This window comes from Aythya fuligula, chromosome 5 (genome assembly GCF_009819795.1).
Source record: "Aythya fuligula isolate bAytFul2 chromosome 5, bAytFul2.pri, whole genome shotgun sequence".
Classification (NCBI taxonomy): Eukaryota; Metazoa; Chordata; class Aves; order Anseriformes; family Anatidae; genus Aythya; species Aythya fuligula.
Genome location: NC_045563.1, coordinates 9194326 through 9221540, shown reverse-complemented (window position 1 = coordinate 9221540; position 27215 = coordinate 9194326). Strand labels below are relative to the sequence as shown.

Here is a 27215-nt window from a genome sequence, read left to right as displayed (position 1 = left end):
CGCAACTTCAAAGGATGGAGAAAGTATTGACGTGCCCTGATTTATCCCCTACAGATGTCATCTCCCTAGGAGCTGCTTCTACTCGGAGGAAAGAGGGGCACGCAATGCTGCAGGGAAGCATCTGATTCAAAAAGAAAGGAGGAGGAAAGTTTAAAAGTCTGGGCTGGATGGGTGCAGAGAGCATCACAGCTTTGCGAACCCAATATCCCAGTGGCTGTTGTGAGTGGTGGGTGTCCCCACTGCAGGAAGCACAGGTTCAGCATCAGGACGTGTCCAAGGGAGCAACACCCAGCACCCATGCTCAGGATGTAGCTGGGGAGGGCTTGGGTGCTGCAAGCATGGCCAGACACAGGCTGAGCGCATCGCTTCCACCGCTGCAGCCTCCCCTGCGGCCTCAGTAGCAGCTCAAAAAGCTCCTCATGCCCCTCTGTAGGCAGGAGGCAAGGTGTATTCATTGTATTTGGGTCTAGCCCTTGTCTCTTTTGTTAGGGGGCTTTACTTTCCTCAGCCAGCACAATCTAAATTGCCTCCCTGACACAGCCAAATAGATGCTCTCCATTTTAATCTCTTATCTGGCTCACTCTGCTGTGATCACCTACCTGCTAATAAGCTCCTGTGGTCAGAGATAAAAGGTGAAACCAGCAGCCCTGTAAGGATATAGCTGAGCGGCGTCACAGCACTGTGCTTCATGGAAAACAGGCAAAGATGCTGCATTCATAATATATCACTCATATCTCTGTTTGTAAACAGATTTATCACACCATCTGCAGAATTGTGCTGCGGTCTCCATATTTATTTCCTTTCCATTTATATAGTACAGCTCCTATTTATTTTATTCACTTTTTGTGGTTACATACATGAGTAGTCTTTTTTTTTTTTCTTCCCCACAAAAAAGGGCACGCTCTCTGTGGGAAAGCATGTTTAATCAACCAAATTTGTTCAGCTTAGTGCATAACAGCACAAGCCATTACTGTTTTGAGATTTACCTGCCTGGGTTTGTTTCTCATCTGTTCACATCTGTATGGAGCAGGTGGGGAGGAAAGGATAATTTAGAACAAATCCACTGGTAAACAGGATGCTCTGTCAGTATTTCCTGTCTCCTGTTGCAGTGGTTTAGTTTAGTTTTCAGAAATCAGCTAAATTTAAGGTCAATAATCCTATTATAATCTCTCTGACTTCCTTTAACTGATACTATATGTAAAGATGTATTTGTCCTACAGGAAGAAAAAAGCCAGCCCGCTATGTTATCTGGTTTGATAAGAAAGGTTTAGTCATATGCAAATACAAAGGTGATTTAATGAGTGTAACAAGAAGTCACCAAAAGAGAGAGGGAGCCTGCAGTCAGCAGCCACTCCTGCAGCCCCTCGGTTCAGCAGCACCGGGCAGGAGCACAGGGCTCCTCTGTGCCCCCACTGGGGGCTGCAGGGGGCTCCTTTGTTCCCCCATGGGGTTAAGGGCAGCTGCGAAACTGGCTTCTGTGCCTGGTGCTCACTTCCAGTTCGTTAAGAGCAAAGGGCCTGGGCTCCAGGAGAGCCAGGAGGAGGGACAGGTCCCAGCCAGTGCATCAGGTGCCAAGAGCGTGGGCTCAGCACTGACACATGCTTGGTTTTGTGCGAATTCTCTGCACAGGAATAAAAACTCCAGGACTCCCATTTACCTGGGTCAGCAGGAGGACAAGGGATCTTGGCTTTTGGGGAAGCCACCGAAGGAGGCTATGGGCAGGACGATCTGTGCTGCCCCCTGTGTGGATGCTCCTCAGGTCCAGCCTTGACCAGCAGACACTGGAAGAAGACTCCTGGGCTCAATGCAAAACACAGGGCAGGGTTTGACCACAGCTCCTTAGGAGCACCTCTGCAGCATGGGACCATAAGTCTGCTGTGGCCAGGGGCATGGGATGCTGCTGCAAAGCCTAGGCTGTGACCATGGGGCTGGACACTTTTGCTTCCCTCCCTCTGGGCAGGGAGGATTTCTGTTCTGTGTGTTGTGCCCAGCCCAAATTCCTGAGCTCGGGTACAGAGGAGCAGCTGGGGGTGACTAACTCCAGTGAGACTTGCCAAGAGTGAGTAGGTTCTGAGTTGCAGGCACTGATGACAAATCTTAGAAACTCTAGCCTATACTTTGGCAGGAAGGTTTTTGTTTGTTTGTTTTTGTTTTATGGCCCTTTTTATTACTTCTTAGCTGTACAGTGTGTTCTCAGAGGGTATATTTGCAGCTTCACGTTTTTCGATCATGACCATCACCAGCTGGGCACTTGGCCAAGAACTTCTTTCCCCTCTGCAAAAGGGTTTCTCCAGAGCTCTCTAGAAGTGTGTTAGGATTTTCTGTGACCATACACAGCTAATTCCATCACCCCTTCTGATCCATACTCAACACAGCTTTTAATGCTGTGATTTTTTGAGTGCCCCTGCCAAAAAGTCCCACCCATCACCTTGCCCTGGGGGAACTGTTTGAGATACCTTGAATGTCCCATCCCACCACTCTTGGTATCCATCCCAAAGGCAGGTTTAGGCCCATAATATCATGCCCTCAATGCCTACTGCAAATTAATAAGCAAACTGTTTGACATGAGGGTTAGAAACCCCAGTGCTGGAGTTGGTGATGGAAGGCAAGATTTTCTTATCATCCCTTCAATCCACCCAGTGCTAGGTTTGGGGGGCCAAACAGCCACCAGGTTATTCTGATCTCCATGCAGGCTCAGCAGCCCAGGGAAGCAGAGATGCTGGTGACATGGCAGGGAGAGGAGGTAGTTTTGGTGGCTGGCCTCAGGGCACAGAGGCCAGCCCCGGGTTTATCCTCTCTCTGTGGGTCCTGTCTGGGAGCAATTGATCCTTAAAATGATTGCATTCAGCTTTGAAAAAGACTTGTGTTGTATAACTAACTAAAATCATTGCATATCTGAAAAATGAGGATCCTGCCTCAAACATAAAGTTGGGTTAATTTGGCTTGGCTTTGGTAGTTCTCTGTGCTGAATCAGCTCCTCACCCTCTTTGCTGCTAACGGCGTGGCTGAGACAGACCATGGGAGACGGACCTTGGAAAGATGTGCTGTATCTCCTAAAAGATGCACTGCTGTTTTAATAGCCTCCTGCTGCAGTCCCTCTGCGTGCAACCTGTTGGGCTCGCGCATTATCACACACAAGCACCGCATTTTGCAAACATATTTGCGATTACAGCAGACAGGAAGAGATTAAGTGAGTGCTATAAAATTAACCTCTGCATCATTCAAAAGAAACAAAAGCAAAAAATAACAGGGCAATCGGATGCTGTTATGAGCAGGATATGCTCAAAATGGCCTCTACGTCCCATTACAAATACTTAGAAACTGCAGTCTTTCCACTGCAGTGAGATTTTTAAGTGGTTTAATGGACATAAGGAGTTCAGAGCTGATAATGCCACTTCCAACCTTATCCTTTCACTGCATGAAAATAGGTAGTAGCTATTGACTGGTGTAAATTGGCTACTTTTAAAGCTGTATTTGCTGGCTTAGATGTGCTAAGAGTCTCTTTACAGAGTTTTCAGGGCCTGAATGTAATGTGTGTTTTTAAGGAGGGCATATATTTAGTTTCTTCAACAGAGGACTGGTTCCAGTGTGTGCCTGGCATGCTGGAGAGCTGGCCAAGGAGCAGGGACCTTCTGTGGTTATGTTTAACGTCCTGAGCCCTAGGAGAAAAAAAACGGGGCTGCCACAGGGTGGTGGGCAGTCTAAATCAACCTCTCACTTTGTCTCTTCTTTCCCTTTCAGGACAAGCTTTTCATGATGTCAATCAAAAAGGAAGGTGCCCACAAGAAATGGGCTGCCCTGAAGGAGAAACTCGGGCCCCAGGAGACCGACCAGTCGGAGGCCAACCTGGAAAATGCGGAGCCAGAGCTGTGTATCCGTCTCCTGCAAATGCCGTCAGTGGTGAATTACTCTGGGCTGAAGAAGCGGCTGGAGAACAGTGATGATGCTTGGATGGTCCAGTTCCTGGAGCTGTGTGGGCTGGACCTCCTCCTGGAGGCCCTGGACAGGCTGTCTGGGAGAGGGGTGGCCAGGATTTCTGATGCCTTGCTTCAGCTCACCTGCATTAACTGTGTGCGAGCGGTCATGAACTCCCACAAAGGCATTGAGTACATCGTGAGCAATGAGGGTTACGTCAGAAAACTCTTCCAAGGTGAGGAAATGTCTTCCTGCTTCACCCATCACATGCAGTGTGGAGGGGGGCTTTGCTGGTGCTTGTCCTCCTGTCCTGCATCAGGCTTCTTGGCAGTTGTTGATTGCATCTGATGAGTGAAAGAGATCATTTTCCTTTTTAAAATAAGACTGCTCTGAAGTGACATTACCTTTGCCAATCAATGTCATTTAGCTGGGCTCGTTTCCACACCAATGTCCTCATAGTGCATTAAAAGGTGGGGATAAACTCTGCCTTAGCTGTACATTGGCATAAGAAGTCCATGACCCAGCTTCTCAGCAGACATTTGCTATTTTAGTCTTTGTGAGGCCCAAGAGAAGGAGAGGAATAAAAAGCTTGGAGACTGGTAGCCTGTAGAGAGATGGGAGGGTGGAATGGTTTAGACTCAAGAGAGCCCATTCTCTGTGCTGCTTAGTCTTTTCCTTCTAGGAAGTGGCAGATAACTCCATTTGCTTTCTCCTGCCATTCACTTGGCTCCTCATTAGGTCAGAAACTCATTGGGGCATCTCCTAGGACTTGCTTGTAGAGCACTTAATGACAGTGGGGCTGGGAGTATAACTTCTGTGCTGCTCCGTGGAGCTGAGATCACAGCTGCGCCTGGAAACCTTTATTAATAGCTCTTCCAAATGCATTTAATCTGAAAGCTGGCTTGCTCCCCTCTACAGTCCTCTTTCTTTCCCTCAGCCCTGTATTTTCTTAACCAGCATGAAATACAGAACTGGCATTTTTGTACTGTGCAAGACAGGGGGACACCCTGGGCTTTTCAGTAGTCTAGCATCTTCGTGCATTACAAGGGAAAATAAAATAATCTAATCCACTCCCTCCCACCTCCCAGGACTCACAAAGAGTGTAATGGAAGAAAAGGAAATACAAGAGGACTGGTGAGAACAATTGGTTTATTTGAAATGCAAATTGGGCGCTTCTGCACTAAAAATAAGACTCATTAATTGGGGAAAATGGTTTATCTGCTGTTCTAGAAAACACTCATAACTGAAAACTGGAAATAAAATATGTGACTGCAAGTGCTGAGATCTTGGCTGCCGTTTTAGCACTTCCACTGGCACTAGGAGGAAGTGAACAGCTACAAGGAGCACCAAAATGACAATAGGGTACTTGAACTAGCATTTACTGTTCCAACTAGAGGTTACTACTACATACTGCTGTTGAGATCAGGCATCTGTAAATTGGGATATTTTTCTTCCCATCTTCCATCTATTGGCTGTGTTCCTTCAGTCTTTTTTCTACCACTGGCCACAAGCCACACAGCAGAAGACAGTGAGATTCAGAATACTACAGTGTTATTATAAAGCCTTTTTTTTTTTTTTTTTTTCCTCCAGCACTTGACACAACTAATGTCATGGTGAAAAAGCAAGTATTTGAGCTCCTGGCTGCACTGTGCATTTACTCATCAGATGGCCACACTTTGGCTTTGGATGCCCTGGACCATTACAAGGCAAGTCTTAAGCTGCAGTAGGAGGTACTCTGCTCTGCTCTGACCCATGCAGGCAGGTCCATGTACCTCAGAAAAGGACTGGGAATGAATGTCATTTTGTATCATTTTGGTAAGAGAGGCAGGGATTCATGAGGTGAAATCTGGAGGAATTTTGGCCTGATCCCCAGAAGACCACAGGGCTGCTCGACAACTTCTCTCTAGGCAGATGACTTCCAACACAAAGTTATTTTTCAGCATGAAAAAAGCACTACCAGATTAGCAATTAGATAGTGCCACATCCATCAGTTTCACTGGCCACAAGCCTAGTTAGCAAAAAGCATAAAGGTATGCAGGAAGAGTCTCACAGACTTCTTCTGCTGACCTTACCCTGATGGGTAAGTGATGGGAGTGCTGCTTTTACCTATATCTCCCTGTCTTGTACTCAGCAGCGTAAATTGAGAGAGGTTTTAAGATGCTAATTCTATTTGAGAGCCTGCATTAAAAAGGCAGACATTTCTGAACTGTCTGAGCAGAAATGTTGCTTGTGTTATTAACAGAGTGTGAAGAACCAGCAGTATCGATTCAGTGTCATAATGAATGAGCTCTCCAACACGGATAATGTGCCGTATATGGTGACACTGCTGAGTGCTATCAATGCCATCATACTGGGGAAAGAAGACCTAAGAACAAGAACACAAATACGAAATGAGTTCATAGGTAAGGATATTTGTTGCACCAAGTTTTTTCAGAAAAAAAAAAAAAAAATCAGTTGCTAAGCACAGGGCAGTTTTATGGCTTTATTTTTAGGCAATCCATAAGGTGATTAAAGAGGGCTAGGGAGGAAAACTGCAAATATTAAAGCCAGACTTTCTTTTTTTCTGTCTGTTCTCTTTTCCCTTCAGCAACCTTTCTTTAGTCAAGAGAAAGGGACGTTGGACTACACAGTTCATCTGACTTATTTTAGACATTTGATTTTGAGTGAGATGAATTGTGTCCCAGATGTGTCCCTCCGTAACTCTGGCTCACTCAGCTGCAGATGTGTGTGCTGCAGGCCTCTTCATTTGTCGAATGAACCTACCTGGTTTGGCAGATCCATCTTAAGATATTTTCATTTTTTATCACTGCAGAAAGTGTTTATGAGAATAACATTATATAAAGATCATAATAGATCAGTGCCAAGTAGGTCATAATGCCAATATATATATATTTTTTGTTCTCCCAGGGCTTCAGCTGTTGGATATTTTAGACAAGCTAAGGTAAGGATCACTGCTTAAATTTTCATTTACAAATGAGCTTTACAGCAACAGAGCTATGGAAACTGTGAAACGTGCCCACGTGGAGTGGACCACACTGGTGTGTACCCATTACATGGGAACAAAGACATTAGGCCAATGATAAAGCTCTCTCATCAACCACAGCGTCGTGGGGACTGCTGTTCCAGGTGGCATTGGCAGAGGCTCTGGGCACAGATGGAACACGGCTCAGAGCTGCATTTCAGACTGAACCTGAAGTGATGTTGTGGGCTCACTGAGCATTTGCTGTCTTACTCTCTTACTGATGGTGTTTGTCCCAGAGCATCCAGCTAAAACATTTTTCTAATGTATATTTGGAAATACCTGTCTTCACAGGTATTAATTTTAAAATGATGTTCTGTCAGAAGCACCCAGGATAAATCCTAGAATGCTTATATATGAGTTGCAGTTATCCGTGTAATTGGAATTGCTCCATCTAAATCCTTTAACATGAGGGAAGAGAAGGCCTGTCGACACTGCCAACTAGCAAGAGTAGAGCTCCCACACTGAGTCTCTCAATAGTGCTGAAAAACTTGCCTTTAGGGTGTTGTATTTTTATTTTTTTTTAATCAAGTTTTGAGCAGCATATAAGGAAGTTTTTCAAGCAGAATATCACTGGAATATTTTCAGTTTGTCTTACTTTAAAAAATAAAAGAAGGTGGCAGCCTGCTTTCAAAAATGTGTAAATGACACTCTGTTGTTATAGCTCCAAGAAGTCCATACAAAGCATACCCTGGGCCAGATTATGCCATGAAAAGTCCTATTCATTTCCACATGTTGACTGTAGAAAGAGATACGTTCAGTTCAAGAGAGGATACACTGGTGGCATTTGATCCTTTATCAATAAGGTAGAGTTGGGTACTTTTCAGCATGAACTGGCTGAGTGAGAAAGCCAAAGAGATAAAAGCCATTTAAGCAAAGATAATTATCTGAAAATCAGTGAGGAGCTCTCCAGTGAAAATGAGTGCTGTAATATTGCAGAGACATAGAGGAGGAGGATCTGCTTATCCAGTGTGATACATTTGAGGAGTTCAAGATAGAAGATGATGAGGAATTATTGAAGATATGTGATGGAATAAACATGAACGATCACCATGAGGTCTTTTCATCTCTCTTCAATAAAGTAAGTAGGCCCTCATGCGGGTTGCACAGCCATGCCATGGCAGAGTTAACAGACTTTGCTTCAAACCAGCCTGGTTCACAGCCTTGCTGTGATTGAAAGCCGCCATGTCTTCCAGGTGAGCCGCTCTCCAGTCTCCATCCAGCTGCTGTCCATTCTCCAGAGCTTGCTCCACTTGGAACCGTCTCATCACTCCAACCTCCTGCTGTGGGAGTCCTTGGATGCAGTAGTGAACAGAGCCCTTTTGCTTGCAAATGACAGTAAGAAAGACATACATCCAGCCTCGTAGTCAGTCTTTTTTTCCCCTTATCCCACCCAGTGCCCACAAAAGTCCTTCCCTGCAAAGGAAGCAGGGACAAAACTACACCAGCTGTATAGGGTCAAGTCATAACGTGAAGCCCCAGCCATGCAGATGCCAGCGAGAGCTGGCCATGTTTATCAGTGGGCTTGGGAGCCATCATCTTGCTGATGGTTAAATCCTGGTGTTGCATTGAGCTTCGGGTTGTGGGAGTCAGGGGGAATCTATTTCCATTGTCATCCTGCCGCTGGTGCTGGCTAGCCTTGCTGGCAGGCATGCTCGAAGCAGTGTGTATGGGCCAGAACCATGGGAAGGAAATTGCTTGGAAGTTAAAAGTGCAATTGGGTAAAGTGACTCAAGAGAGTGGGTTTTGTAGCTCCAGGTCTGCTAACTGTGGGAGCTGAATAGCACGAACAAACCATGGGGCCCCATCCCCTTCTCTGACCCTGACCCATTTCTCTAGTCCAAGGAAACACAGTGGAAGAAGTCATTGAGAGGCTGTTATCTGTCAAGAAGCAACCAAACAAGCAAAAGAGAGCTGAAAACCGTCTTTCTGGGAATGCAAACAGAGGCATCCATACCGAAGTAGAACTAGAACCATGCGCAAGTGCAGTTCAGAGCCTGGTGGGATCAGCAAACCCCTCCAAGGCACCAGCACCTCCCTCAGGGCCTCCTGCCAATGAAGAGAAGATCTCATCCTGCCAGCTCTCAGCCTGCTCCGCTTTACCACAGACACCTAACCCGCCACCCAACGCTGCTCCTGCCCCACCACCTCCACCCCCACCACCTCCACCCCTGCCCTCTGGCATGGCAGCTGTGCCCCCCACATCCCCCATGATGAATACGCCTCCAGCCCCTCCACTCCCTGGCATCCCTCCTCCCCCAGTGTCCAACATGGGGGGCATTCCTCCACCTCCACCTCCATTGCCTGGCTTGGGTGGCATCCCTCCACCACCTCCATTGCCTGTCCTAGGGGGCATCCCTCCACCACCACCCCCACTGCCTGGTATGGGGGGCATCCCTCCTCCACCCCCATTGCCTGGTATGGGGGGCATCCCTCCACCACCACCATTGCCCTGCATAGGGGGCATCCCTCCTCCTCCACCATTGCCTGGCATGGGGGGCATTCCTCCTCCACCCCCATTGCCCGGCATGGGGGGCATCCCTCCACCACCACCACTGCCTGGCATGGGGGGCATCCCTCCACCGCCACCCCTCCTGCCCGGCATGGCAGGAGAACATATAGAAGCCGTCGTGGCCTCTCAATTCGGCTGCCCTCTTGGCTCAGCCAGGCCTCCCCGCAAGATGGTGAAGACGCCAACATTGAAGATGAAGAAGCTGAACTGGCAGAAGCTGCCCTCCAACGTGGTGAGAGGTGGGTGCTTCTGGCATAAAGGTACTGCTATTTTGTGGGTGATCCAAGGGAAAACCCACTATTTCTGAGGTTGTCAGATCTGGTTGACTCCATTTAGATACAGAACTTCCCTGATTTCCATTGCATCCCACCTTCAAAGCTTAAATAAATAAAAGCAGGATGAAGCCACTAATATATAAAAACCATTCCAACTAAATCAGTAGTTTTGAATAGCTTGTTTATAAATAAAATAATTTGAAATTAAAAGAAGGGGGGAGGATGAGAAGATTCCTCTAATACACCTTGGCATGCCTTATGCTTGAATTCTCAACAGGCTCTGATCTGGGTATATAAAAGTCATAAGTAAGAGTACAGGTCAGGATCAGTTCACAGTTCAAGAAGGACATTGAAAAAGTTGGAGAGACATGAGAAATATTGACTTGTTTCTTGATTTTTGGGTCACATTTCCCTCTCCTAATGGATCCAAAATGGAGCATGAAATGTGAGAAGCAGCAAGGACAGGTGAGGTCAGTTTTGGCCTAGTCAAGCAAGCCATCTGGTGCATGGAAGTTGGCATAGGTGAAGTCTAAATAAGGCACAGTTTTGATCACAAGGGCATTTAGTTGTTGGGATTATTTCAGTAAAGATTTCTACAGCCAAGTTCAGGTGATTTTTTTTTGAAAAAAAAGATGTTTAAGAAAGTGCAGTGGGGGTTAATTCAGGTAGGCCTATAGCCAGCATTAACACAAGGAGATGATTAAAGAACCAAAATATGTCTCTTGTTTCATTCACCTTCTGAGGAGTTTCCCATCTAGCAACTTACATTGACCCAAAAGCCCGAAGCTCTCAGCTGTCTCTGTAGCCAGTCTGAATACTTTGTGTTGTGTTTTTTTTTTACAGAAAGTCACTCAATGTGGGCTTCAGTCAGCAGCAGCAGCGAGGAAAGTATAGAGCCCAATTATACAAGCATAGAGCAGCTGTTTTGCTTTCCACAGCCAACCCCCAAGGAGAAAACGGCTGCCCCGGTGAAAGCAGAACCGAAGGAGGTGAGGGGGTCACTCGTTCTTTCGAGTAAAGATCACTGCAGACAGCTCACCTAATATGAGATATCTTCTTTTTCTTTAATGAAGATCACATTTTTGGACTCCAAGAAAAGTCTCAATTTGAACATATTTTTGAAGCAATTTAAATGGTAAGATATGACCAATTTTCATGACAATTGACAAAACTTTGAGCAGGTTTTGTGTAGTATTTGTAAGGTCCTCAAGAAATCTATTTTAGCAAATGTGTTTTTGTGGCCCGTGTTACTAAAATATCTGAATATTTTCCACTTGCCATATACTCTCTTTAAAGTACTGGGTTTGGGAGTTTAGTTGAGTTTTTGCATACAGCATTTCTGTAAGTTGGAAACAGCATTAGTGTCTCGTTGTTACAGGTGAAGTTATGGCATATACTCTTAGGGTGACTTAGGCTGTGGGACACCTCTAGAGGTCAAACTCTTCCTGAAAGCAGGGAGAGAAAATTAAGGGAAATTAGAAATTATTTTTTTTAAGGTAGTCGCATACCCAGAAGTGGACATCTGAGTTGCAAGATTGACCTTTTTGGTCATTTGACTAGGGCCAGAAACAAAATTTGGGGCATAGTGAGGATTTGAACCTGGATCTAACAGGTCTCAATTCTGAGTTAATCACTGGGAAGTACCTTTCCTTTTGGATTACAGTGGCCCTCAGTAGGGAAAGCACAGCCACTTACACGGGTATATGCCTCGGTAGCGTGTGATTGTGGAAGAAGAGCTTTGGGTGACTGCTTACTCTGCTTGTCCTCCTCCCTGCAGCTCCAATGAAGAGGTGGCTGCCATGGTCCAGAACGGGGACCGGACCAAGTTTGATGTTGAGGTCCTGAAGCAGTTGCTGAAGCTGCTGCCTGAAAAGCATGAGGTCAGAAGGGAAAAGTGATACCCTTAATTCACAGAGCTGACTGGGCAGTGGAGTCCTACAGTTTTTGTTCTTTATTTCTCGTTAGATAGAAAACCTGAAGGCCTTCAAAGAAGAGAAATCAAAGCTAGCAAACGCAGATCAGTTTTATCTTCTCCTCCTTCAGATTCCCAGGTAAGGATGATCATCATGAACTTCAAACCAATCTTTTTGGAGGTTTTTCTATGGGAAATTTAAGTTTCTATATAGGAGTCTCACAGACAGATATTAATGGATACAGCTGATGGATCCCCCCTTCTGCCCTAGCCATCCCTTCCCCCTTACCTTGGATGAAAGGCTATTGCTGCACCAGCACCTTTTCTCCCTCTGAAGCAGCAGAATCTGGACCAGACCCAGGGTCAGAGCTGCCGAAGGAGGCCATGTAACTTACTGAAAGGCACTTGGGAAGCCCTGTACAATGCTAGGAAGGGAGAACCCATATCTCACACCATGGTCAGTCTTCCCATTGATGATCTCAGTGCATCAGCAGAAACTACATCCCCACATGGCCAAGGACAGGTTGCAGTGGAGAGTGGCAGCCCTCCACCACCCACCACAATCACTGGTTTGATGTGGACGTGGTTGGCAGCATTGCAGGGTCGCCAGGCTTAGTGGTGATGTTGGAAGAGGGCTGCTGCATGGGCTAAGACTGTGGTGCCTTTAAGCTTCTAATCCATCTCCATCCCTAGCTACCAGCTGCGGATTGAATGTATGCTGATCTGCGAGGAGACCACCGTTGTGCTGGACATGATTCAGCCAAAAGCTGGAGCCATCCGGAGAGCCTGCGAAGGTAAATGACTTGGCCTCAATTCTGGCTCTTATTTAAGGCCATAAGCTGTAAAGTGAAGCTTGTCAGACCTTCCAGAGGGACTGAAATTAAACAGCAGAATTACAGCTAATTCGTCGGCATTATTTGCCACATTAAGATCTCCACACAGCAGTTTTCTCTGCTTCCAGAAAAGCTTAACCCCAAACTTCCCGCAGAAAGTACCACTTCTGTATTTTTTCCCCTGCCTAAAAACATAACCAGAAGAGAAAGTTTATTTTGTGTTCTTAATTGCTGATGCCTAATTTTGTGAATATGTGGAGGAATTACGCAGTAGGTCTCTGCTTCCTGTGGGAGAAACCTCAGGTCCCACTCTGGGGAAAGTACTTCTCAGCGCTGTCAAGTGCCTCCTGTCCTAAAGAGCCAGTTCCTGCCGGGGGTTTCTCCAGCTGGAATTACAGCTGCCTGCTGTGATAAACTGAAGTTCCTCATAAAAAGTTTCTTCCTTGCAGTCCACTTGTCCTTTTAAAGCTGTTCCTGCCTCAGCGCTGAGTGCTTCAGAGAGCACACCGCTGCAGCACCCTGTCACAAGGGCAAGGACAGGGACTGTACCCTTTATGCCCCGATAATCACCTCCACCATGCGAGACCAAGAACAGGGGGAGTGTGTCTGGCTTTTGCAGCTGGCAGATAGTTGCAGCCCTGTCAGAACTGGCTTCACTGCACAGCTGAGTGGAGTCTGTAAGATTAAAATTACAGCCCACTTACCCTCGCCCACACCAGGTTAAATCTGGGTACTTCCACAGAAGACAGTGAGTGAGAAGAGTCTAGCTCCACATTATTTTCTATTAAGAATGAGAGACCAGATGTAAAGAAAGAAAGAAATATAGGTAAGCAAAAACTTATTGAGCCCAGCTAGTGCGATGGGTTCTATTTAGAATCAGCTTCTCTGTGGGATGGGCCTTTGTACTGCACACCTGAAAAATCAGATTTAGTTTGAAGGAATTTAGGATCCCAGTGGTTATCCAATTTAGAAAATATTCTACTTTAATAGAGCTTTTTGCTTAAAAGCCCTTTATGTTTTTCAGATCTTCTGAACAGTCATCGCCTGCCGCTCTTCTGTCAACTGATTCTTAAAGTTGGAAACTTTCTGAACTACGTAAGGACTCGGTTTGGCTTGTCCTGCACCCAGTCATTAGAATATATGGATGATCTTCATATTTAGGGCTGTAATTTGGATGGACACAAGAGTTACATCTGCCTTCTTTTTATCTTGTAGGGAAGCCACACGGGTGACGCTGATGGGTTTAAAATCAGCACTTTACTCAAACTAACAGAAACCAAAGCCAACCAAACCCGCATTACGCTGCTCCACCATATTCTGGAGGTACCACTGCCAAATTCTGGGCAACAGGGAAGGGGGAAGGCTTTTATTATGGGTGAACCATCTCTCCTGCTCTAGTTTCAGTTAACATAACACGTTCTTACTCATATCCTCCTCAGCTAGCTGTGGTGTTGCAAGTTGAAAGTGTTGGTTCACTTAGGCTGGTGGAGGCTACTTGTGGGCACTACTTGGCTCTCAGGGAACTCCTTTTAAGAACTGTTGTCCTGCTTTCCTCCAGCATCTTTACCCACAATTGCTGGAACTTCCTTTTTTCATATTTGTGCAATCTCCACACATGATCAACTGCAAACTGCTGGTCTATACCCATTCATCCCTTCTGCCTTTTCATGGCCTCTCCTTTTTCCACCAGGCTATGCTTGAGCTTTTCATACTCCCAAGTCCCCATGGCTTTCTTATTTCTTGTATTGCTGTTTTTTTTGTTTGTTTGTTTGTTTGTTTGTTTTTTGTTATTTTTTTTCTTTTTTCTCCATGCTTTGCCCTGCCATGAGGCAGACCTCAAAGTCTCTCAGTTCCAGTTATGTATAGTTAAGCCCGTCTTTAGTTCACAGTAGCTTCAGCAAGCACAGCCATGAAAGAAATTAGGCAAATAAGATTCAAGCCCTTTTAATGCCCTCCTGGGACTGTTTGAAGTATCAGACTGCATCAAACCACAGTCCTTCCTCCTCCCACGGCCAATAGTAAGCGTCTCAGAAGAGGGTAAAAGAAATTCCCTGTAAGATAAGGCTCAGCAGTGGGTCAGCTTTGCTTTGAACCATAAGCACTTCTAAACATTCATCTCTCTATGCTTGTATAGCCTAGGAGCAATCGCTTTGCTCTCTGAACATGCAGTCATGTTTTGAATCCTTCTCTGGCTCTGCAAGTCAAAGCAGACTGCAGAAAAGGGGCCAGCAGCAAGATCTAGCGCAGTCATCCTTCCTGAGCAGCTCTGCCCATTGCTCTTTCCTTCCAGCTTCCTCTCCCAGTTTGTGCCGCACAGTAAATAACACTTATTTCTCTTTTCTGCTTCAGGAAGTAGAAAACAGCCACACAGACCTACTGGAACTGCCAGAAGATCTTGAATACGTTTCAAAAGCAGCAGGGTAAAATTGCGTGTCACTTCCTTCAAATTAAAAATAAAAATAAATCCCATGCACATCAACAATGTACCAGAAATTAGGACACACACAGCTGGTGCAGCATATTAACAAGATGGCATCTTACTTAGTTTTTACCAGAAGATTTGGTTGATGAATGCTGAAACCCCTTCAATATATGATAGCTCTACTACAGCTGGCACCACTTAGGGCTGCCATTTGCAGCACATTGAATTAATACTGCCTCACCCAAAATCTGCACTGTATTTGCAGTAACACAAGCTTTGGAAGGCCAACTACTCAGAAGCATTTCTGAAATGCTTTTAACCAGAGAAAGTGAGCTAATGCTGAGCACTGAGGGGTGGAAATAGTCCTTTGAATGGGTGGATTTCTGGGGCATTTATTTTCTCAGTACATAAAGTTGTGTTTATGTACTTTATGTACTACTTTAGGTAGACTTGGGCACCTTTCCATAAGTGCCATGAAAGAAGGCAGTTTTTCATGAGATCAGACTACACAGAGTTCAGGGCTCAGGTTTCAGTTCATCAAAGTGGGAAGCAGCAGGACAACCAACCCACCAGATCAGACTTGCCCTCTCTTTGGTCAGCACAGGATACCATAACGTGAATTAACATGGGGCATCTATGTGATTTCAGAATTAATCTTGATATTATACGCTCTGAGTCCAGTACCAATCTAAAGAAGTTGCTGGAGCTTCAACGAAAGGTCTCATCATCAAATGACGATGTGAAACAACAGTATGAGAAGCCTATCCAGGTTGGTAATGGAGTTCCCTGGTATTTTTCACCTTACACACACAAAGCCAGTGTGCTGCATTGGAGGCTCAGCTGAGGAGGTTCACAAGATGGTGAAAAATATTGCCACAAAACACATTCTCAGATTTTAAAGTAGGCTGTGATGCCACAAAACCCACTGCTGTTTGTTTGCCACTTCTACCCCAAACCATGATTATTCTCAAAGCCCCTGCCCTGGTGGTTCTCTCTCTGCCCTGCAAAGCCTCACTATGTCTGAGTCATGTTCTTTCTCTGGGTAGATCACCAAAGTAATCCCCTTCTCTTGGGATTAGGCTTTGCATTGAGTTTCCATGTCTTGCTAAAGCTATCCCCATAAACTGGCACAACACAGTCAACGTCAAGTCAAAGTCAAAGACCATGGACAATTCCCTGTTTGTTCCTGCTCCAAAAGCTCTGCTACAGTTAAACACCAAGGCCCCAAAGCTCTGCTACACTTCTTATGTTGACATCCTTTTGCTTTAAGCGTGCTTCACTTGTTATGTTTTTCTGTGAACATTAAATAATTTCAGGATAGCATTGATGCCGCCAGAAAGCTGGAAGAAGAATTTGAAACCATCGACAGGAAAAGAGAAGAGCTTGCAAATTATCTCTGTGAAGACCCAAGCAAGTTGTCCTTAGAGGACATATTTAGCACCATGAAGACCTTCAGAGATCTCTTCATTCGAGCCCTGAAGGTCAGTGACTGTGCTCACGATGCTGAGCAGCCCTTGTAGTGGTGCATGCCTCTGCTCCAACAGAGTGGTGGGACAGGCACAGTGTTTGTGATGGACAGTGCTGGTTATAGGCCCCTTCTTTTAGCACTTGGCATGAGGTCATCTGGTGAATGCATGCCTGATCCCTGCTCCGTTTTGTCCTCATGTAGTGCTGGTTCTCCTGGCCTGACCCAAACATTGGTGACGTGGGATTTTGGTGTAACTTTAGCTGCAGATACACAAAGATATTTTGGAGTCAAGTGCATACATTTTAGAAGAATGGGCTTATGAAACCTAATCCTTCTTACACTGGTAGCTGTGTTAATCAAATCACTGCTGCCTCTTCTGTGGGGACTGGGTGAAGTCCTGCACAAACCAGCAGTCTCCCTTTCAGTCTCTTGGCAAGACAGCCCTTAACCCCCAAACCCATTTTATTTATTGCAGAGGATTTCTCTTCCTCCTTTGCAACCATCTGCAGATCATCTTTCTCTTCATTGGCTTTCCTAGCAGATACTTAGCCAAACTTCTCATGCCCCTGTTACCTAACTGCAGGAAAACAAGGACAGAAAGGAGCAAGCTGCAAAAGCAGAGAAGAGGAAGAAACAGCTGGAGGAAGAAGAGGGGAAGAGACAGAAGGGAGAAAATGGAAAAGTCAGTGAGTATCTGACAGGGCTTCATAAAACAGAGATGCTCTTGCACTCCCAAATTGACTGGAGAGCTGGTAAGAGCTCTTTTCTGGTCCAGCTTTAATGACCAGTAGTGGTCATTTATTTTGTGGGTTTCCAAGTGCTGGCTGACTAAAGGCTTTTAGGTGTCTTATTAGCCATAGCTAAAAACTGACTTCACAGTTGCAGCTGGGCAGAGAAGTTAATTTTAGGTTTGCTAACTGAACAGCAGGGGAAAGAAAAAATCAAATTGAAACATTTCAGTTATTTCAAATTTTTAACTTTCTAAATAAAAATCTTGAATCCTAAATCTAACAACAGATATTTGACCTTCCCCCTTTCCCCAGATCCTCACATGCAGTTGAATAGTCTCACCCCAGTTTAGCACAGGCTGCAGACATCTCAAAAGTCTTGCAGGTAACGTAAACCTGCCTTTTTGTGGTTGAAAATAAAAGGCATATCTGAAAAGTACAATTGGACTGAAGCTAAGAGGAAAGAAAAATCAAGATCGCTTTCCTTCCATTCAAAAAATAAAAAGCCCGTACTAACACGGGTAGCAAACAGAAGGCATTTTAAGGTCTTAACACAACAGCCATCAGCAGGCACGGAGCCTGTAGCATGCAGACTTTGGGGTAGACCCTTTGACTTCACCAAGCTGCAGCAGGTGCTGTGCCATGCCCTGAGCTTCGGTAAGGGACAGAGCCCAGGAGTTCTCTGGGTCTTCTGAGCCCTGGAGGTTGGTCTTGGTTTTTCCTGCAGGATCCACGGCCCCATCTCATGAGTGGAGGGTTGGGGTCAGAGAAGGGTACAGAGCACAGGCTGCTCCCACGCCTGGCATCAGTATCTTGCTTTTGCCTGGTTTGCACCAGGTACCAGCCCCAAATGACGGGACCACTGTGCCTGCCCATGTGTGTCCTTTTGTCCCTTCTCATGGGCAGATTTAACACCTGTCTCTCTCTATCCCAGTTAAGAAGGGGGTGGTGAAGCAGGAGGAGGTGTGCGTCATTGATGCGCTGCTGGCTGACATAAGGAAAGGGTTCACACTGAGAAAGACGAAGAACAGACACGAGTCGGATGCACCTCCTAAAACCTTGCCCGTGGAGAGCCCGGAGGAGAACCAGGCTGGTAAGGACACAGACCTGACAGTCTTACAGTACCTGCAGCTGTTTCCATCTGCCTCTGAGCCTGAGCAAAGCACACAAGTGAGAAGCTTTCCAGCATTTGAGGTATCTTATTTAAGGAGGCTCTACAGCCAGTGCTGTGGGGAAGAGGAGGAGATCGGCCTGAAACTCTGCCCCTGAATCAGCAGCGATTCAGGACAGCATGGCCTTGTGCCTGCACTGATAAACCCTCTGAGAGTCACAACCCATGGCTCAGCCACAGCGCCATGCTGCTGGGGCATTGGTGTCACCTCCACACGAGTGCCCCCCCGTGCCACCAAGTCTCATTAGCACAACTTGTCACTGCCTTAGAGACTGGCGAACCCCGTCTCAGTCGACATTTGGGAGTCTAAAGCAGCCCATAAAATAGGACTAGAATGACCTATCTGCAGAAGTACCCAAGTCTTTCGGGTGTTTTTTAGGAGACAGGCCATGGTTTTATGGAAGGGAGGTCAAAAGAAGCAGCTTATCCTCGGCTGTAGGACAAACTGGTTCTGGCTATGTATGGCTACTTTAGGGGCAGTGCACCCTCTACAGGCAGCTGTGAGCTTGTAGCCTCCCCCAGTGCCAGAAACACCTTGGCTGATCTCAGCTACAGTTCTGCATGTGTGGCTGATCTCATGCTTTTTGTTTAAAGGGAAGAGCATTAAGGATCCACAAGCAGGAGGAATGCAGATCGATGATAAGGCCAAGCAAAACAGTGATGGTCATCCCTCAGAAAGCACCCCCACCTCAAACATGGCTCTCCCAGAGATGGGTAAAGATGTTACAGATGCCTCAGCTCTAAACCAGGCATTACCTGAAAACAACACTGGAGTAAATTTGCCACCAGGGTCCCGGACAGAAGGCCACCTGGTGGAAGCTGATGGGACCAGTCAGCCTGAGCAAGGTGCAGAGATGGCAAACCTCCAGCCAAGCACAAAGAGCAGCTCCATTGCCTTCTCTTCCACTAACATAGGTGCTGGGATAAAGTTTGTGAACGGCATTTCAGGTGCTACTCTGAGAGAGCAGCTCAATGGGTCTGTCTCAGAGGAGCAGGACAATGAACGCCCAGGGAATGGCTTGGAGAGCTGCAGGCTGGCACAGGAGCAGGACACCCAGCTGAGCCAGGACGGGGTCGAGCCTCCATCTGCTCCCTGTGACAAGGCTCACCAGGCAGAGTCAAAAGAGATGGCAAAGGAGAACGAAGACCCTGGTACAGACTCACTGTTGGACACCTCCCAAGAGAAGTCCTTCTCGGAGGAGCCAGCCACCGACTCCTCTTGTTCAGCAACACTGCCCCCAGGGCAAAGTCACACAGACAGGGAAAAGCAGAGGACATCTGGAAAACGGAGGAAGAAAAGACACAGCAAAAGCTACTCAGGTAGGCTATATGGCACTTGGGGATTGAGTTAAATTGGGGGAATGGGATGGGGGGCGGGGGGCTTACTAGTATATTTGTATAGATCTGTTCCTCCCCCATCCAAGGTCTGATGCTGTCCATAGTTGGTCCCTTGTCCCTATTTTTAATAGAGCTGTTATTTTTATTAACCTGAAAAAAGATGTAAAAAGAAAAACATGAGCATTGTTCATTCTCTTGACATTTATAAGCACTTTATAAAGGGGTAATGATGAATCAATAATTAAAAAGCCCATTACACATATGCAGTAAAGATGGCAATAAGCACATCTGTCAAGTGTACTAAAGACAGCTACAAGGCACGGTTATGTGCAAACAAGAGCTCCATTAGACTCCAGAGCTGTGATTAAGAGCAGTTAATACTGGGTACTTAATCAGTGATCACTCCCGCTCAACTACTTATAAATGCATAAAGCCAACAACAACAGCACTGCTGTGGTGGCTTTTTTTCTCTCCTAAGCCTTCTCACAAGAGCACTTTGCCTGCAGTAACTTGAAAACCTACCCCAGGTGTACTTGAGTTGGCTCCATCGATCCAAGTCCCTCAGACGTACAGAGCTGGAGCCACCTTTGGGTGAATACTTGAATCCCAAATTAGAGGCACCTCATAGGGAAGACACTCGGGTCTGTCAGCCTTCAGAAAGATACAATATGTTGTCCAAAGCTTGTTTTCTGCTAGATCTCGGGGTCAAGCAGATGGACAGGACAGTGGTCAAAGCTTCTCTTTATCAGTGTTGAATATTTTTGCTTTTAAGGAAAGTGGAGGCAAAAGAAGAGTTTGAATACCCACTGCTGAGAGAGGCAGGGAGGGCTGACCATCTACTGCAGAGGAACTTACCCTTTTAGTGACAGTGTGACCTGGGGCTTTAATTATTTATGTTTCTAACATGCCACTGTCCCCTAGCTAAGAACAAGGCATGAAACAGAAGTGTTTTCCCAGCACAGTGGTTTCCAAACTTGTCTCCCAGGAGGCAGCAGGAGGAGCTGCAGCAAAGGGAGCTCCCAGCCATCACCATGCTTTCGTAGTGTCTGTAATGAGTATTTCTAGCTTAAGACATTAATCCCCCACAAAAGCCATAGGAATCTAGAGATGGCATCCTAGGAACCTCTCTGCTACTAGACAATGTTTTCATTTGCCTTGCTATGATCAGATATATTTAGTGTGTCTCTTTTGTTTAAAAGCAGAGGTTGAGACTGATACTGGAGATAATAAAACAAAACTAGGTTGTGTGGTACAATGAGGTATGTAAACTCGCAAAGGCGTTTTTCTGTGAACTAACCCTAGCATTGGGACTTTACAGACCTAATCAGTATTCAGCATATCAGCTCAGCTTTTTGTCTTTGTGTCTAATCACAAATACATTTAAAATAAATTTGCTACTCTGATTTTTACTCTTCAGGGTGTTGATCTTGTGTTGAGTGGAGTCAGTGCTGATCTCCCCACAACACAGGGTCACATCCCACATGTCTGTCCTCTGTGTCAACAGCAGCCAATCCACCTTTCCCTGCAGATAATTAAAAGTCAGTATTCTAACCAAGTAAATCCAGCTTCATGTGATAAACAGTCCTTGCTTTGATCCCGTAATTTTCTCAAAAATAGTAAAAATGCAATTTCAGTACCTACCTTCTGCAAAAGAACAACATTTAGGTTGCTTGTAGGTAGCCACTTTATATAGCACCATTTACATACAGGCCTCTATTAAAGAATAAAACACTGAACCCAGGGAAAAATTCTCATTGGAACAAGATACCAGCTCCAACTCAAAGCCAAGTTCAATTCCTCATGATACTGCACACGAAGTAGTGCATTGGAGCAAACAGACCGTGCATACTTCTCGTGTGCATTCATGCATCTTTCTGGGAGGAGGTAATTTGGCTTTTGTCACTAAAAAAAAAAAGTAACACAGGTAAACCCTATTTCTAACAAAAATGCAAACCAAGTTCCCTGCATCTTTCACTGATACTGTCAGCACAGTTGCTCATTATAAGAAAACTTCAGACTGAGACTTTCATTTGTGAAAGTTTGCCTGTTTTTATAGCAGGTAGAAAGAAATGCCAGAAAAAGGAGCAGTCAAAACATGCCTTGTACTGAAATTGCATAGTTACTTGTTGTCGTTTCCGTGCTGATGAGTGTCTCTTATAAACTGAATCAATGATGCCAAATCTCACTCTCTCATTTCTTGAAAGAAATGTGTTTATTCTTCAGCATCCCCTGTGCCTGGGGGGCTGGGAGCCCTGCTCCTGCCCAGCCCAAGGCCCCAGGGGCATGGAACAGAGGAAGCTCTGCGGGATTTCCACATATGGTTACTTTTGTTTCTGCACCTGAAGCATCGCTGCAAACAAGAGAAAATGAGACATATATTGGTGTAGTTACACTCCTGACTATTCCTGCCCACTCCTCTTGTCCCCTTCTGTACTGCACCACTGGATTATATCAAGGGCAAAAGGGAAGTAGCACTGTAAGTTTAAGAGTCCTAATGAAGATTTACAGCAAGAGCAAGAAATAGTAGCAGTGAGGCTTGGGTAAGAAACACGAGAGGACCACTGGTTTTGCTGCACAGGGAGGGCAGCTGAAACCAGGAGCTGTGTAACTCAGATTATGTACATGTATGTTTTAAACACAGGTACTCCAGCACACAGGCTTAAAAAAGTCATATTAAAAAAAAAAAAAAAAAAAAAAAAAGGATATGCAGACAGCTTTGTAGTCTCCTTTGAAGATGTAGGAAAGCAATATAGAGGAAGGCATGGAAAACCAGCACCTTTAGGAAGTGACCAAGTCAGGCAACTGTTCAAGTACTTCCTCAAAAGGCCAACAGCAACCGCAAGTGCTTGCTGCTGCAAAGGCAGTAGCAAGCAGCACCTTAAAACCTGTAATTTCCCTTTTCCCCTCCTCCCATTGTTATGTCATTTGGCAAGGTTATTAGAAACAAACTCCATTTGCTTCTCTTAGTCTCCAGCTGCAGTGTGTCCTCCCCCAAATGCAACTTAAGTCTGCCTCTTGATATGACAGCCTCAGCAAAACTGAAGTGCTCCCCATCAAGTGATAGGGAAACCCAGGAAAAGAAATTAAATATTTTTTCCCAGGGTGATCACCTGATTTTTAACCCTACCTATCTTTGTTCAGATCACCTTTGATCTCTTGGCCCAAACACACAGTCTGTTCAGGTCACAGCACCAGTTCTCTTGGTACAGGATATTTCTCTGGCTGACTTGCTGGAGCTGGAACTTGCCGGGTTGAAGTGAAGCTGCAGGAATCTTCCTTCTTGTGCAGATCCAGTTGTAGTGATCAAGACTCAGTCTCCTTTTTCCCTAAATCTTCACAGCTTCTGTAACATCAGAGAAAGGGCCTACCAGGAACAGCCTGTGACTCTATGAAGTAATACTTCAGAGCTGTAAAAGGACAGCTGTAATCAGCTATTCAGCTCTTGCCTTTTGACTATAACTTGTTATACAGCAGTTTCTGTATTACCATCATTACTCTTTAAATGTCAGCTTTCACAGCCAAAGAGTGGCATCTCATGCTATCTCCATATTCCTGAAGGAAATAGTTTAGCCCATTTCCCATGGGATCAAGGTACTGGTGATCACCCTGTGTTTGTGCGTGTACTGGTAACATCTGAACTCGTTTCCAACCACATTTGAAAAAGAATTTGAAGAAGGCACATTTTACAAAAACTGACAGTCAGAGGATGCTGTACAAAGGCCTGGACTCAGAGCCATTTGGGTTTCCTTGTATGGAACCAGAATAGTATAATTAAGCTAATGGTTGTTTTCCTGTATTACATTTTCCTTCATGTTACAAATTCTTCAGTCCCTGAGTGGGACGTGTGCTTAAAAATGACAGTGCACAGCTCTGTCCTTCTGACAGCCCAAACGCCCTCAAGAAACACCTCTGATTAGATGGGAGCCTGCCTGCAGGTCAGGGAGCATACACGTTTTGCTGCATCGTGCTCTGACAAAAATTACGTTCGCGCCCTCTGAGTGCCCCTCCTCATGGCCAGGACGCAGCTCTGGTCCCCGTTAGCACCCCTCACACAAGGTGGGAGATCCTTCATCTGCATGAAATGCCAGACACAGACTTTGTTTCACAACAGTTTGACAGTGGAGCCCAGGACTAAAGTACTGGACAAAATGTCCTTTGGACAAAAAAGGTGAGTCCCCAGATTTATTAGTTCAACAATTTAATATCTAGAAGCATATCCACTATTCTGCTTGGAAAACACAAAACTCACATTGTTGGACCAAACCAGTACCTAGCTTAAAAGCAGAGTTGCCCAGACCCTTGAACATCAGTGCCAGTTCTAGAAATATAAGAGAGGCTTTTATCATGTACATAAAGTTTTAGCATGACCAGTTTAAGTTATCCAAGGGACATGAAACCAGTTTCCCTAGATCTCTCTCATTTTCAAGTTGCAAACATTTCTCATCTTCCCCTCCTCCTGCAGGCGTCACAGCAAGGCAGAAGAAATAACGGAGGCCTGGACACGTGCTAGCTCGTCCCCAGAGCACTGCCAGCCGTTCGGAAGCCAGGCTCTGTGTCACTGAAACGCCTCCCACAGCCACCTCTGCCCTGACCAGATGTCATGCTCCCCCTCAAGCTGCCTTCCACCCTTTGCCCGAAGACCCAACAAGCTGCCCCGGAGACATCAGCACATTCAGCCCGTGCCTTACACGACCTGCGCTGCGCCCTGGCACCTGCAGGGACACGGGCCTGGTCGATGCGCGGCGGTGGGGAAGGCACGGGTCTCTCGGCCTCCATCCCCAAAGCCAAATTCCCCTGCCTGCTCTTAGGCCAAACTCTTCTTGATGTGCCAGCTGAGTGTGGCCCAAGAAAGGACTGCATCGTTCAGCCCTCGGAGGAATTTTAAAAATAGCAGTGCCTCGACTAAATGAAGGGTATAAATTCAGCAGTGGCAGTACCCTCACAGGGAGAAGCGTGTTACTCCCCCTTCTCATTGCCTACTGTCAATTTATATTCGACTAGATCCAAAACCCAGATCAGACATATGCATTTGCACTCTCAATCATTTAAAGCAAGGAAAATCAGTTATAGGAACAAAACGAAAAATGCATTTTAGTAAACGTCCATATAAACAGTGTCTGGCTCCCAGATAGTGCTTATGTGCAATGAAGTTGAAGCACATCTGTAGCCTTGCAGTAGTCTTCTCACACACACAGGTACGTGCATAAATTTTCGGAGAATCAGGGCTCAAGCTCCTGTTATTAAAGCAACAGAAAGAGTTTTTTCAGGGTGCTTGGTTAGATGTATTTTAAGCTTATTTAGTAAATCTCCAGGTTTTAATACTGTTGTCAGCTGCTTGCACTCAGAAGCCTTCGCATTCGAGCTGCAGAACATGTGCGTTCATGTTACTTTTGCTTTGAAACTGGGAATGTGCAGTATTGTGTTTTAAAGAGTCAGAGCTTTATTTCTTAAGTTTTGTAATAACATTGTATCATAGTTTTGTACATAGCTGTCGATTTAAAATTATCGATGTTTATTGAATTTATGATGTGATAGCGTGCTGAAACATGAATCAAGTGGAAGAGATTGTTACATTTAAGAACTATGCCTTTGTATGGTAACCACTGTGTTTAGACTAATGTTCAGGCTAAAGCTTATTATGCTTTGCTGAATAGGACTTGTAACATCCTTGTAATACTGAACACTTTGCTGGACTAATTTAGAAGTTACGCCAAGAATTAAATCACTTGTTTATTTTAATCTAAGCATTGTTACTGGAAAACAGTTAACAAAAGCAAAGGTGAATTTAGAGTAGATGCATGGGCAGACTCAGGTCAGGAAGCCCCATGGAGCAGCACAACCGTGTTGCAGCTCAAATCCGGTTCGCGGCTGGCAGAAGCAGGCTGAACTCCTCCACCCTTTCCTGCAAAACTGGCTAACCCGCCCCAGCTATAACTTGCGTGACTGTCACATTTACAGTTCTCTCTTCCCTTCCTCCCCCTTCTAGTCTCAGAGCACGTCACCCATGTCAGTCTTTCTTGCTCTCATTAATCCAATTTCTCTGCTCTCAGATTAGACCCCAGCCTACAAAAATCTGAGTATCTCAGATTTTCTCAAGCACCTTTGCAACCTCCAAGTTTCCAGCAGGAGCCTGCAGCCCAGGCTGGCAGTGAGCAGCCAGCCTCCTCCAGCCCCCACCTTGTTGTTTTATCAATAGGGAAAAAAAAAAAAATCACTGATATTCAGGATTTGGGAGCAAACAAGCTTTCTTGGTGTTACTTAGGGAACATTATCTGCTGATACCCCTGGCAGGCTTATTTCTTCAGATACTGCAGTATTCATCCACTCCTTCATCTGGGTCTTTCAGCTACCCCCATTTCCACCCAGAGAGAAAAACGTATCACACAGAGTTTTTATTGCTCTGAATAGAAAGAGAGAGCATTCAAAAGAGGACCTTCAAGGAGAGGACATTTGGCATTACCTTTCCACTCTCCTCAAGATTTTACAGAGAAATTGGTTATTTTGAGCCACTGCTTGTCCTTTGTTCTGTAGTCATCCGTGAAAATTATATAAAATTATCTACACAATCAGATCCCAATAAAAACAGGACAAAGTGCAGCATTTATAATGTATTACTGCAGAGCAGCTCTGTTACCATTACAGTGATTATTTAACAAGAACAGGGGGATGGAGTCAGAACAGGTCAAAGAAAGATGTTTGACTGGCACTTGCAGTTTTGTTCCAGTTGTGACTTTTAAATAGAGTTCTTGATCCTGAAGATTTTTCTCAGTGTTTGCAAGGCCAAATTAAATGCTGATAAAAGCATTTACTTTTGCAGCCATTTCAACAGGTCTGTGCTCATTTAAGCCAACGGTAAGTTTGGATCTCAAAAAAAGAATTTGTATGGTATATTGCAGCAACTGGACAGAGTCCATTATCTAAACCAGCCTGTGAATGTTTTACCATTCTAGAAACTTGTGGTTTCTAGCTGTCAAATAACTGCATATTCCTTAAATAGGCATTGGCTACATGATGAAAATGAAGCTATGGAAGAAATCAGCAGAAGTTTTTTCTAAGTACTTCGCGTCAGAATTTGGATATGTTAAAGGGGATGGAACTTCAGGGTTTGATTGTTTTTTAATTTCAATACTGAAAATATTTCAAAATTTAGAATAAAAGAAGTCAAAGTACTTGACAAGTCTCTTTTCTTCTATGGGGGTGGGAGGAGCTTATCATTCACCAGAATTCATCCAACATACAAAGTTCAATATAGAAGCTTTCTGATAATAAAAGCCAGCACCCTATCTGTATATGTGGTAGTAGTAACAACCATGACATATGAGTGAACATGTTAATCATGGGGTTATGTTCACCTAATGCATCCAAAAATGAATACAATCATGAACAAACTCCATCATGAACCATGTTTTTTTACTCACCCCATGACTAAGGTATGGGCAGGATATGAAAAAGAGCTTTACAATGTTTAGAAACTTGGTTACAGAGGGTTAAAAACTGGGCACTGATAGTGATAGGTCAAATCTAGGTCCCTTCTTATTAGTGATTATTTCTAATTATGATATAGTGACAATCTTGCAGAATATCTATGCCACTGCAAATCCTGCAAACGATAATGTGAGTGC

General features: G+C 45.1%; 1 protein-coding gene across 6 annotated transcripts in view; it reads left to right on the top strand.

Annotated features, from left to right (window-relative positions):
- Window positions 1-25332, top strand: part of INF2 (inverted formin 2) — a 38564-nt gene extending 13232 nt beyond the window's left edge. For 3 of the 6 annotated variants that reach the window (XM_032187575.1, XM_032187577.1, XM_032187576.1), the window contains exons 2-23: window positions 3742-4150; window positions 5506-5621; window positions 6158-6317; window positions 6823-6856; window positions 7874-8015; window positions 8131-8272; window positions 8774-9685; window positions 10565-10710; window positions 10795-10856; window positions 11499-11601; window positions 11687-11772; window positions 12327-12427; window positions 13491-13561; window positions 13682-13789; window positions 14816-14886; window positions 15537-15657; window positions 16205-16369; window positions 16940-17042; window positions 18019-18177; window positions 18850-19575; window positions 20793-20852; window positions 24056-25332. In XM_032187575.1, the coding sequence (XP_032043466.1) occupies window positions 3754-4150; window positions 5506-5621; window positions 6158-6317; window positions 6823-6856; window positions 7874-8015; window positions 8131-8272; window positions 8774-9685; window positions 10565-10710; window positions 10795-10856; window positions 11499-11601; window positions 11687-11772; window positions 12327-12427; window positions 13491-13561; window positions 13682-13789; window positions 14816-14886; window positions 15537-15657; window positions 16205-16369; window positions 16940-17042; window positions 18019-18177; window positions 18850-19575; window positions 20793-20851 (3984 nt within the window). In that variant the 5' untranslated portion in view covers window positions 3742-3753 and the 3' untranslated portion in view covers window position 20852; window positions 24056-25332. Of the gene's footprint in view, window positions 1-3741; window positions 4151-5505; window positions 5622-6157; window positions 6318-6822; window positions 6861-7873; window positions 8016-8130; window positions 8273-8773; window positions 9686-10564; window positions 10711-10794; window positions 10857-11498; window positions 11602-11686; window positions 11773-12326; window positions 12428-13490; window positions 13562-13681; window positions 13790-14815; window positions 14887-15536; window positions 15658-16204; window positions 16370-16939; window positions 17043-18018; window positions 18178-18849; window positions 19576-20792; window positions 20853-24055 lie in introns of those variants that run through there. The other 3 variants (XM_032187578.1, XM_032187579.1, XM_032187580.1) reach the window with 3 other exon arrangements.
- The last annotated feature ends 1883 nt before the right edge of the window (window positions 25333-27215 follow it).